The sequence below is a fragment of the Chlorocebus sabaeus genome, chromosome 23 (assembly GCF_047675955.1).
Source record: "Chlorocebus sabaeus isolate Y175 chromosome 23, mChlSab1.0.hap1, whole genome shotgun sequence".
Classification (NCBI taxonomy): domain Eukaryota; kingdom Metazoa; phylum Chordata; class Mammalia; order Primates; family Cercopithecidae; genus Chlorocebus; species Chlorocebus sabaeus.
This window is the reverse complement of record NC_132926.1, coordinates 34,837,973-34,850,493: the sequence shown is the minus strand read 5'-3', so window position 1 is coordinate 34,850,493 and position 12,521 is coordinate 34,837,973. Positions and strand designations below refer to the sequence as shown.

At 39.1% G+C, this 12,521-nt stretch overlaps 1 protein-coding gene across 3 annotated transcripts in view; it reads left to right on the top strand.

The window, feature by feature from the left end:
• STK32A (serine/threonine kinase 32A) overlaps positions 1–12,521 on the top strand; it is a 152,884-nt gene that overhangs the window by 85,700 nt on the left and 54,663 nt on the right. For all 3 annotated transcript variants that reach the window (XM_008014871.3, XM_073010594.1, XM_073010595.1), the window contains one exon: positions 2,801–2,974. In XM_008014871.3, the coding sequence (XP_008013062.3) occupies positions 2,801–2,974 (174 nt within the window). The remainder of the gene's footprint in view (positions 1–2,800; positions 2,975–12,521) is intronic.

Here is a 12,521-nt window from a genome sequence, read left to right as displayed (position 1 = left end):
TCTGAGAATTAAGAATCTGAGATGGAGAGTTTTAGCTCTGATGTGCCAAAGGAGAAAGATGATTTTTAAGAGCCAAATGTGCCTCCATGATTAAATAAACTTATATTTCTGCTGGCCAAGGGAAACATGTTGCCTCTTGCCTGGGCCTCTTCTGTCTTTGATTGATAATCCCCTGCACATTCGAACACTGTTATTAACCTGCCACAACTGGCACCTTTATCACTTTGTTCTTTGAATAAAAACAGCTTAACCCAAGTCCCAGTAAAAATGTTCATTCAGGCTGATTTTAAGAAATATATTCTGCTCCCTTGGAGTTAAATGGAATAGGGGGAGAAGAGTCCACTGGTCTGTTACCAGGTTTCTGAACTACACCTGGCAGCCTAACGTAGTCAACAGCAGGGAGTGAATCACATCTGCTCTGTATGCTAACCAGGCCTGAGTAGGTGGTTTGCATTGGCATCTAATTATGTTTATGATTAGTATTCTCTTCTCCTGACTTTTGGTACCAAACCCTCATACACCTCATTATCCCTATCCCATCTGCCACTCATCCCAAAAGGCCTTGCTTACATCCCACAATCAATCATTCTTTCTATTACCTTAGCGGAGAACAGCCTGAGGTACGGCAGGTCCCAGCCATGATTACAGTTTCACCAGTTCAATATTGTTTACTGAATGGCCTGTAAAACACGGTGAATATGTGTGTTGCTGCAGTTGGAAGGTTTATGTACCACTCTGCCTAGAACCAAGGAACTTTCCTTGTGCCCAATACACCAGTGGCAGAGATGACCAGCCAGTCATTGCATTGAGATGAAGAAGAGTATCTCCCAAAAGGCAATACCAAACATATGTTTCTCAGGCTTTTACAAAGCACTTTTTGAGTTTCTGTTAGACAGAGCTTAATTTTTCCAAGACATATTCTGTGTAAATCAGTCTTCGGTGATAAACAGAATTTATTGAACTATCGGGTGCTATTAATGCTCATTAGAATGTTACCACCTCAGATTAATGCTTCATTGATTTTCTTTCTTTCTGGTGTAAGTATCCTTTTTCTCCTTTAGCACAATGGTAATTATAAAGAAGAAAATGTACTAAGTGCATTTCTCCCATCATTGATATTTTACATTTATTTCCTCAGCAAATTATTTGTCATGAGGAAGTGATGTGCATCCCTGGGCACTGCTTACAGGCACTTAATTCTTTGATTCAAATGAAACTTTAAAATGTGATCTCCATGACATTATGTCTAAAGAAACATGTCAAAGTAGTGTTCACACAGAAAACTTGACTGTGGCTAGAAATCATGTCTGTGCTTTGAGGGAAACAAAATACATCACAGAGGTAGGAATACATTTTTACAAGCTACTGTTTGTACACAGCAGAGGCCAGTTCTACTCTCTGTGTCTCATTTCCTCTTCTAATTCCTCATCCCTGCACTCCCCGATGTCTGATCCTGCCTACTTCGGTGACTGGGGGTCACTGCAGATGCGTGCACAGGGTTCTGTTATGGGATCGGCCTCTGCCACCTTCTCCAGACGCAAGCTTCCCCCTCATACCTGTTACTCCAGCAAATCCAAGCTATTCTCCTTTCCCCATTTGCACTAAGTCCTTTCCCAAGTCTGTGCTTGCATGCATCCTATTTTTCTCTGGTATTTTTCTTTTTTTTTTTTTTTTTTTTTTTTTTTGAGACGGAGTCTTGCTCTGTAGCCCGGGCTGGACTGCAGTGGCCGGATCTCAGCTCACTGCAAGCTCCGCCTCCCGGGTTTACGCCATTCTCCTGCCTCAGCCTCCGGAGTAGCTGGGACTACAGGCGCCCGCCACCTCGCCCGGCTAGTTTTTTGTATTTTTAGTAGAGACGGGGTTTCACCGTGTTAGCCAGGATGGTCTTGATCTCCTGACCTCGTGATCCGCCCGTCTCGGCCTCCCAAAGTGCTGGGATTACAGGCTTGAGCCACCGCGCCCGGCCTCTCTAGTATTTTTCAAATTTTACTTTGGCACCTGGAGAACATGTTGGCACTACCATTTGTCAGGTGTTTAACTTTGTGCATTTCCTCATGTGAATGGGAGCGTGGGACCAGCATCATGAGGAAAGACTGGGGTTGCACTTGCAGAGTGTGTCAGAGCCCACAAAGTCACTCAGCAGAAACATCAGGAGATGTTAGCGTTATTTTTTAGTTATTACTGTGATCACCATTCCTCAAACTTGAGCTCTGGTTTTACCTCTACCGAGAAGCTTTCCTTTACTTCCCCATCCCAAAGACAGAGTGAATTACTTCCTTGTACTGTGTGCTTACTTCTTCATTGCCCTTCTTATATGTTTTCCTTGTCATTAATGTGGGACATGATTTGTTATAATGTTGCTGGGCAATGATGTTGTTAGTATAGAAAAATGGGCATGAGAATGGTTCAAGTTCCCATAACCCATATTTTATGAGCCTTCTGCAATATATGGTTAGGATACAACCATTAGCAATAAATGGATAACTTGGGTTCATTTTCTGCGTTTTATCACCATATGAACAAATAGTTATTGAGTGCTTACTATAAGTCAAGCATGACAATAAGTATTATAATTACCCTGTTTATTCATCAGTGTGATCAAATGTGGTTATTATTCTCATGTGACACATGAGCAAACTAAAGGCCTAAGGTGATAAAGCTAGTGATAGACCACCTACTCCCAAAGTCTGAGCTCTTAGCTCAGGAACACTCTGCTCTGATCTGTCGGGTCTCATTTGCCTCTGAGACTCTTTAATGTGTAAATATATTTGATAAGTTTTCTCTTCTAATGCAATTCCAGGTATTCCTTCCAAGATGAGGAAGACATGTTCATGGTGGTGGACCTCCTGCTGGGTGGAGACCTGCGTTATCACCTGCAACAGAACGTCCGCTTCAAGGAAGAAACAGTGAAGCTCTTCATCTGTGAGCTGGTCATGGCCCTGGACTACCTGCAGAGCCAGCGCATCATTCACAGGTCAGTCAAGTCCAAGGAGACTGCCATGAATGTAATGCAAGGAGAGAATCCACAACTGGCTAATTCAGTAAATTCTTGTGGAACATGACATTTAATCCTCATTAATTCTTGCAGCAGTACCCTGAGGTAGGTTGATTGTCCTCATTTTGTAGATTTTTTAAAAGACTGAACACCTAGAGCTTAATTTGCCCAAGGTCACAGTAAACAACAAGATCACAATCAACGAATTTTGGTACTATTTTATAACTAAGCTTAGACAAAGAGGAGAAAAGGTGGCATATAGAAACCTAATAAATATTAAATAAATAATTAAATGGAGGTTGCACATGGAGGGAAAGAAATAGAATGAAAAGAAAGAAAGTTATTTGGGAAAAAATTTGAGTCTTTCTAATATTCGTTCTCCTGCAATCTATATTAAATTAATCCCTAATGTATGTACTGCAAATGGAGGTAGAGAAAGCAATAGCAATGTCTTCTGCATTTAGAGTGTTTGTAGTAAATAAAGACATACAAATAACATAAGAATCCATAAAGCTATAGAGATAATAGACAGAAAAGGATAATACTTGATACTAAAGAAATTTGTAGTTTTAATGATGATTTTATATATGGTATCTAATTTGATCTCTGAAATAACCTGAGATAAATGATCAGAGCAGATATAATTAGACTAGAATTACATATGAAAAAATCATGGCTTGTCTACATTAAATTATCACCCAGATTTACTTATAAGAATTGTAAGCATATCAAACATCAAAACATCTACTATTCAACATCAAAACAACTACTGCTTACTGGTTAACGACTTACTATGTGCCAGGCACTCCTAGGTACTTTATGTACATTAGTTTATTAAATCCTGAAAACTCAGCAAAGAGTCTACATTTCATTATAATATTCCCATTACACAGATAAAGAAACTGTCTCAAAGATTTGCCAAGGACAAACAGCTAACAAATAGTGTAGCCAGGATTTAAACCTAGATCTCTCTGACCTCAAAGTCAGAATTCTATGACACCAAGTCACATTACTTACACATATGAAATATATGCATTGATTATATATCATTAAATGAAAAATCAGTACATATGACTCTGCTGCTGTCATCTCTAATCCTTGAAGAATTTGCTGAGATTTTAAGTACAATTATGTCTCAATTAGTAAAATGTTGGCTAGATAAAATATTTGACCACCATCAGTTGCCATTGACCTGTAATTTATTTTTTTAAACCTTTATTTATATTCTGTTTTTTTTTTTAATATAGAGATGAGGTTTCACCATGTTGCGCAGTCTGGTCTCCAACTTTTGGCCTCAAGTGGTCCTCCTGCTTCAGCCTCCCAAAATGCTGGGATTACAGGAGTGAGCCACTGTACTCAGCCTATAATTTATCTTGATGAGTACAGAGCCTATACATGAAGATGAAGCATCAGAATTTATAGATTCTCTGTGCAGGTACCACAGGCCAGTTCTTTTACTTATTTTTATTTTATTTTGTTCGGCCTTGGCCCTCTACATTTAGTTTTTATTTAACATTCCTTCTTTGGAAGGGCCTGTTTGTATTGGAAGTGTGCTCTTCAGGCACCAGATAAATGAAAGCAGACCAGTTAATCACATAGGATCTCAGAAGTGAATTTGCACACCTGGTGTTTTTTCAATAACTAGAAATCCTGTTCTCAAGAACTCATCTTCCTACACTGGTTTACTGGTCCCCCATAACTCTTTCTGAGGAGAAACTCTTCATACTTGTTAGTCTATGGAGTCCCTCTCAAAACTTTCATGCTCATTCATTCTCCCAAAAATTGCCAACCACAGCCTATCTTGGTTGTGACATCACAGATATCAGAAAGAAGGCAGTGACCTTGAGAAACCAGCATGGCCTGAGAGCCTTTTCACTCTCTCTCCTTTTCCTGTTTGAAATTGAGTTCTGTCCCTTCTGTCTTTAGGCTTCATGTTCTTGGTCATCAAAAGACCAGTTCTCTGAGCATTTTCGCCATGTGTTTAGAACTGTGTTCCAAGAGGAATTCAGGAGGGAAAACCTACAAAAATCTTGATACAATTTTTCCCCAAGGAGCTTACTAACACCAAATACTGTTTTTCTGTTCTTTCCCTCTCTTTTTCTCTCATCATCATCATCATTTTGCCACTTAAATCATAAACCAAGGATTCACTTTCTGGTTTTTTGCCCTTCAATCACGCCCACAGTTATTACTTAGTTCTCGTCCTCAGAAGGGTGTTCTCGTACTGAAATGTCTCCTCACCATGGTAAATGTATGGAAGGCAAACAGGATGACATTTTGAGTGCAGTGTTAAGTTGAGGTGACATCCTTCTGGCATCAAAAACTATTCAGGTGCATTTCTGTAGCCTCTATGCACCTCTTCCCCCACCTCCCAGATGTTATATTTTACAGGCTCTCATACCCTTTTGTACCTCTTCTGAGGAGTTGTGACATTTTGGTGTGTAATTAATTCATTTGTCTCCTTTACAAAATTGTGAACTCTGCATGTTTTGCTTTTCATTGTATAATCAGTATGTGAAAAAAAAAAAATATATGAGCCACATGAATGACTGATTGACCAGAAGTACAGGCTTACAAATAGGAAAGATTAAAATATAGGACATTAAATCCAAAGGTCTCAGACCTACTTGTACCTTGGTCTTTACATTAATCATGTAATTTATCATCCAAACCAAGATACTCTGAGAGATAAAGAGGATGCTATTAATATTAATAATGGCACTGGGAAGAGTCAAAAGCCATCAATAATCTAGGCAATTCAGGACCTATGTCAACATCATTAAGGCTTTTCAAGGCAGTGTTTTTTGGTTTTTTATTTTTTGTAGAGAAAGGGTCTCCCTATATTACCTAGGCTGGCCTTGAACTCCTGGGCTCAAGCAATCCTCCTGCCTCAGCCTCCCAAAACTCTGGGATTGCAGATGTGAGCCACCATGCCCAGCTTCAAACAGACGTTTTAATTCTGACAGTGTTCTGATTACCCAGGATTTTCTGCTCTCAGAATACCAGATATCAATTTGAAATGGTGTCAAATAGCTTTTTTAAAAATGTACATGGTAAAAAAAAAAAAGCAGTGATCCCCTTGTCTAAGGAATTTAAATGATAATAATTCTGGCATTCTGAGACTAGGGTTCCTGGGCCAGAGAATGCAAAAAGCAATACAGAAGAGATATAGGCTTCTGAATACTGTAATTCTTTTTAAAATCTCCTTCTTCAAAAGAATCAGCATGATTCATGTTGTATTTGACTTCAAGATAACAAAACACCTTTTAGTTACTTAGAAAGATTAGATTGTAAAATACATGCTGAGTTCCTACAGATTAAAAGTGAGAATGAAAAAAAGCATCAGTGAAAGTACAGTAGATCTCCCGGACAAGGAGAGGCCATCTGCATAAAACCGAAGATATAAAATACGTGACTTCCTACTTTTAGATTAAAATCTACATTTTGCCTTTGGACATGGTAGAAGATTCAAAATTACCCATAAACAGTCAGCAATACATGGAAGTAGGAGCAGCAGTAGGCTGCTGTTTGCTTAGGGCTTCCTGGGTACCAGGCTGCCTGCTAAGCACTTGTTATGAGTTATTTCAGTCTTCCCATAGCTCCAGGAGGTTGATGGTGCTTTGTCCCCATTTCACCGTCAATGGAACTCTGGTTCTGAAAAATTACTTGCCCGTGGTTGCATGACTGGTAAGTGGGGAAAGCATCATGTTTAGGAAATGCAGAGCTCTTCACCACTCTCCAGCCTGCAGATGTTCAGTGTGGCTGCAGCTCTGAGGAGAGCACAGGACACGTATGCATGGCCACCTGCCTCAGGCACCTACAGACGGAAGTAGCACATGTGGAACAGACAGACAGAGAACAGCCTAAAACTGGAAGCTAAATTGTGTGAGAAAGACAAGTACTTCAGAGAAGATGGTGTGGAGTCACAAAACAAGTTTCATGAGAGCTCATGCAGAGAACAGCCTAAAACTGGAAGCTAAATTGTGTGAGAAAGACAAGTACTTCAGAGAAGATGGTGTGGAGTAAGAAAACAAGTTTCATGAGAGCTCTGAGGATGTAAAGGGGACTTTTAACAGCCAAAGCACACAGGAAGTCTAGCCTAGCAAGAGGAGTTCAACGGATGAAAGTCTCCACTTGTTTCCCTGAGTTAACTAGAAGGGGCTCTTTTTAAAATTCCGTTTTCACTTCAGCTTTTCTGCCAGAAATGTCTAGTGTAGTGATGTTTTAAAAAAAAAACTATAAGATCTGTTTCTGCCATACATCCCCATTAAGACATAAATGGAGTTTTATTTTGTGGATGTTTAAAAATCCACGGACTTGAACTTTTGGTCGTTTCCCAAATATGTAGAATATTCAGCTAGTTCTCTTCAATTTCAGAATCTTTCTTTTCTATAGTTGTTAAAGACACAGGGTTGCATAATAACCATTAGGTTTAAATTGTGCAATTAGACAACTTTCTTATTAGTCAAGAAGTCAAACTTTTTGTGTGAGTACAGCTTTAGTTTCCAAAGAATGGCCAGTTTGAAGTATAATGCTCTCTTTTGCTTACTTGAAATCTGCAAATAAATGCTTTAAATTATGGACAAAGTAATTATTTGCTTTTATTTAAAAAATAAGGAAAACAAAACTCATTACAATCTCTTCTACAGGGTTAGTACTCTTCTATGTGTTGATTGCCACAGCCTCTCCAATGAACAGTCTGGTGGAAAGTAATTATTTAATATTATATTCCAAAGACAAATTTCTGTTTACTCCCTTGTCAGATCTTAAAGAAGTCTCAATTATGAATTTAAACTAATGAGATGGATTGTATGGGACAATTAAATAGTAAGTCATCTTGGGTCAAAATACCATTTGAGTGGATGGTTGATTGTTTTTCCCTCTGGGAATTACCTCCCACTATAATGAGGTTATAACTCACTGTTTTCTAAATTTTTATAGGAATGAGATAAAAAATCTAATTAGAGCAATTTGTGCCAGTAATTGCAGTACTACAGAGAGAGCTGCAAACATTTCATTTCCTATTGAGTACCGAAATGTTGAAGAGAAATAAAAGAAAATGTATGACTGTCTAGAAAAACACAGCATAGTGGTACTTTTATTTATCACCTTTGCTTTCTTTGCTGTACTCATTGGAACCAATAACTGATTCCAGATTCATTTTAGGGACTGTATAAGATGTAGATAGAAATTATTTCTCACACATGACTTCTTGGGCTGGAGTAGCTGCTTATGAGAAGTTACTATCTTTCTTCTAGAAATCAGTAACTTGACAGTGAAGAAAAAAATTTTAGGAATAATGCTTCTAGTCCAAGTATTTATTCAAAAATTATTTCTTGAGTACCTATTTGCCAGTGTTCTGAATGCCAGGCTCCCATGGGGAACAAGACAATCCCCCTGTCATGTGAAGTTGTTAATATCATAGTGTGAAAAATAGTCAAGTAAACACTTAAACATTAACATCAAATGTTGTGGCATGTGCCATAAAGAATGAAAGCTGTTATGTGCATATCCCGAGCTATGCATGTGTGCTTGCATGCATGTGCACGTGCGTGTGCGCGCGCACACACACACACACAGAGTATGCTTAGCTGCATCTTCCCAATGCTCATGGTTATATATCTAATTGTAGCCTCTGGACCGTGATATTCTAAATAAAAAACTGTTTCCCTCTCCTGTACTTAAGCCCTCATGGGTGGATACTACACCTCACTTATGTTTTAATCTCCAGCAACTTGCACTGGGTCTAAACTAGAGTGCTTGCTGGATAATTCAATGACTGAACAAATGAATGAGGACAGTATGTACATGTAACCACTGGGAGAGTGCAGAAGGTAAAGGTTGCTGTGGAGGATGTCGTCTTCAGCAAGTTCTTAATTTATTCCACACATTCCTCTGTGCGTCCACAGCATGTGGGGTTCTGGGCTGCCTTTCCACTATGCTGGATTAGTTTTGTATGCTGTGTAACCAATTCCCACAGACCCAGTGACCAGAAAGAACATACCTTTATCAGCTCGCAGTTTCTTTGGGTCAGGGGTCTGGGCACAGTCTAGTTGGATTCTCGGCACAGCTGCCATTAAGGTGTCAGCCAGAACTGGGTTCTCTTCTGGAGGCTGAACTGGGCAAACATCCACTTCCAAGCTCAGTCAGGATGCTGGCAGAAGGTATTTCCTTGTGGCTGTAGGACTCGTGGTGGCTACTTTCTTCAAATTTAACAAGAAGAATACTGTAGAGTGAGTTGGCTAGCAAGACAACAGAGTACATATACTTGAATAATGATGTATAACATTGTAACATAACTCAGCCACAGAAGTGAGACCATCACATCTGCCATGTAATGTCAGTTAGAAACAAACCATGGAACCAACCCATGCTGAGGGGCTGGAAATTATGCAAGGGTGTGAACACCAAAAGCTGGGAATCCTGGGGTCACTGTACAGTCTGTTCACCACATTTCCTCTAAAGAAGTTGCACTGCATCACAGTTCGATACCAATTTCTTCTATGACCTTAAATATAGCCCTGAACTTCCCTGTCAAGGAAGAAGTGAGGAGGTTTCAACAAGTGATCAGAAACGATTCTTTTATATCTAAGACTCTAGGATGACTTCCTCTCTGCCCTGATAGGCTGCTCTTCCAAGTATGACCTCCTCATTGTTCCTCTGCTCTACCACACACTCGTTCCCCTCCCAGAAGGCTGCCCAACTGTAGTGACCTGTCTAGAGAGCCTGTGGTAGTGACTTGTGATAAATGGCTATTAGCACATTTACCAATCAAGGTCTTGTTTGCAATTCGGTTGTGGGCCAAAATTATGTTTGTTTTAACTGAGGTCTTTAGTTTATTTCAGGCAGAGATCTGGGCTGGAATGTCACCTTTGTGTCTCATTCTCACACACTGTACTATCTTAGCAGTCACATTTTAGTTTCTTGAGATGATAATTTATAGGAAAAAATAAGAACTTTCTGCAGCTAATCATTTTAGTCAATGATCGCTGAGTGACAGGTAAGCTCCTAATAAATAAATTTGCCAACACAGTGACACCTCAGGTTTCTGAAGCATGTGGGAATGAGGCATCTGGAGAGATGTTTTTCAAATTCCTGGAAGTATTTATTTCTTTCAGCTCATCAGAGTTTTTTAACCATTTAATTTATACTACAAAGTACCTATGTCAATTTTTTAATGACTTAACAGGAGCTATCACTTATTGCTTACACCAAGAACTGGGTACTCTGCTAACTGGCAGGTTCCACACACCACCTAACTTCATAATCAACAATGCTCTGAGGGGAATAAGCAACATGCCAATATACAGTCAGTATACGGGGACCAGATTCAAATGTAGAATTACCGTCTTCAAAGGCCCTGTTCTAAATATAGATGCCCTTACTTTCACTCTTATAATAATAAGATATCCTCAAGATCAGATGAGCTGTTCAGTGCTGTTTACCCAATGGCATAAAACTTCACTTTAGATACATATTTTAGTGGGTAGGTACTATATATTAAATTGTGCTCCCTCAAAAAGATTTGTTGAATTCCTAACCTCCAGTGCCTCAGACTGTGATCTTTTTTGGAAAGAGGGTTTTTACCCAGATAGTCAAGTTAGAATGAGGCCACTAGTGTAGGCCCTAATCCAGTATGACTGGTGTCCTTATGAAAAGAGGAACTTTGGATACAGAGGAACATACATAGAGTGAAGATGATGTGGATGTAGAGAGGCACAGGGAGGATGACAGGTGAAGATGGGGGATTGGTGTGATGGGTCCATCAGCCAAGGAATGCCAGAGATTGCCAGCAAACCCACAGAAGCTGCAAGATGCCTGGGAGGAGTTTCCCTGAGAGGTTTCAGAAGAAGCATGGGCCCTGCTGGCATCTTGATTTTGGACTTTCTGCCTCCAGAACTGTGAGAAAATAAATTTCTGTGTTCTTCAAGCCACTGTTTGTCGTACTTTGTGACAGCAGCTCTAACAAATGAATGTAGTAAATACATTTTTATTGTTTTCTTTGCTGCTAATTTCATCTTTGCTTCTCTAGTAGGTGCTACTGAGAGCACCTTCTGTCCAAACTCCTAACATGCCACTTACAATACATTATGGGATAGAAGACCAAGTGGCAAAACTTGTTAGTATTGTTTGTAAAATTAAAGTAATCCAAGAGAATATACAGTAAGTCAAGTCCAATGGCTTTAGTATATGGTAACCTATTTTAATGTTGCCAGAGACTATCTTTGCTTACTTTCGTATTTCAGGTTTGGGAAGATATTTTCAGTATCTGTGGCTTTTTTATATCATTTCTCTTGCTCGAGGTGTTTTGTTTTGCTTTTATATATCTATTAGGAAAGTTAAATCTTTTCCATTTTACCAAAGCTACATGTCCAGTATGAGAAAACTTAAAGTCTAAAAATTATGTGATTACTTACATTGTGTGTGTTCTGTTTGATGCTGGCTTTCTTTCAGTGTGTTGATAATAGTTTCTGTTTGTTGCAGTGGAATAATAGACTTTGGTTTTAGGCTATCATCTGTGGGCATTAAGAAAATGCCCTTTCTTTTTGTTTTGGTAAATCTTCTTTTCAGTAGACCACAAGCCCTTGCAAATGTTCTCTTTTTCTAACTCTCATAGCAGAAGGGCCACTTGAGCCTCAAAACAAAACGGCAGTGCAGTAATGAGGGTATTAGGTTGATGTGTTCTATTCAGCACCTGCTCCCGGGCTACCAAATAATGAATGAGCATGAATTACACATTGTGAAAACAGGAGAATCTGCCTTCTTTGTGTTGTAGGCATCAAGCAGTTTCAAAAGGGCTTGGCAATTGTGTTTCTCACACAAAGCCACCCATTTGTGAAAACCCATGTGAAAAGGCAAAGAGAACTGCTTGTGTACAGGTTAACATTTAACTAGACTGGCAGAGCTTTTAATAATTTCTATAAGGTTAAGGGTTTCGTTAATATGCAACCTGTGATTTGGTCCAAGTTCAATTTCACTTTGCCCAGAATACATTATAATATAAAGCTTAAGCTTTATTCTTTCAGGTTTAGTTATTTAACACGTAACATTGATCAATTATGCATGTTGGACACAGAGCTCTGAAAAGAGCTGAAGTATAAAACTATGGTTTTAGTCCTCTTAGAGCTATGATGTTTGGTAGGTTAGGTGAAGTAGACACATTTTTGACTTACAGTATTTTCAGCTTACAATGGGTTTATCAGGGCATAACCCATTGTAAGTTGGGGAACATCTGTACAATGGTATAGATATATATAATGCATACAGTTTTATATCCTTTTAAGACATAATATGAAGATATTTTATTTGCTCAAGCCTTGTTATGCAGTTTTCCACTGTAATATTCACATGCTGACAGTAAGGCTATTTGCATGGTGTTTATCACCAGCAATGGACAGCAGCATTTGAGTTATATAGTGGCTCTGCCACTTACAAGACAGGCGACTTGGGCAAGACACTCAGCATCTCTCAACCTCATTTGTTTTATCCGTAAAATGAAGATAGCTATACATACTTCACAGGCTGT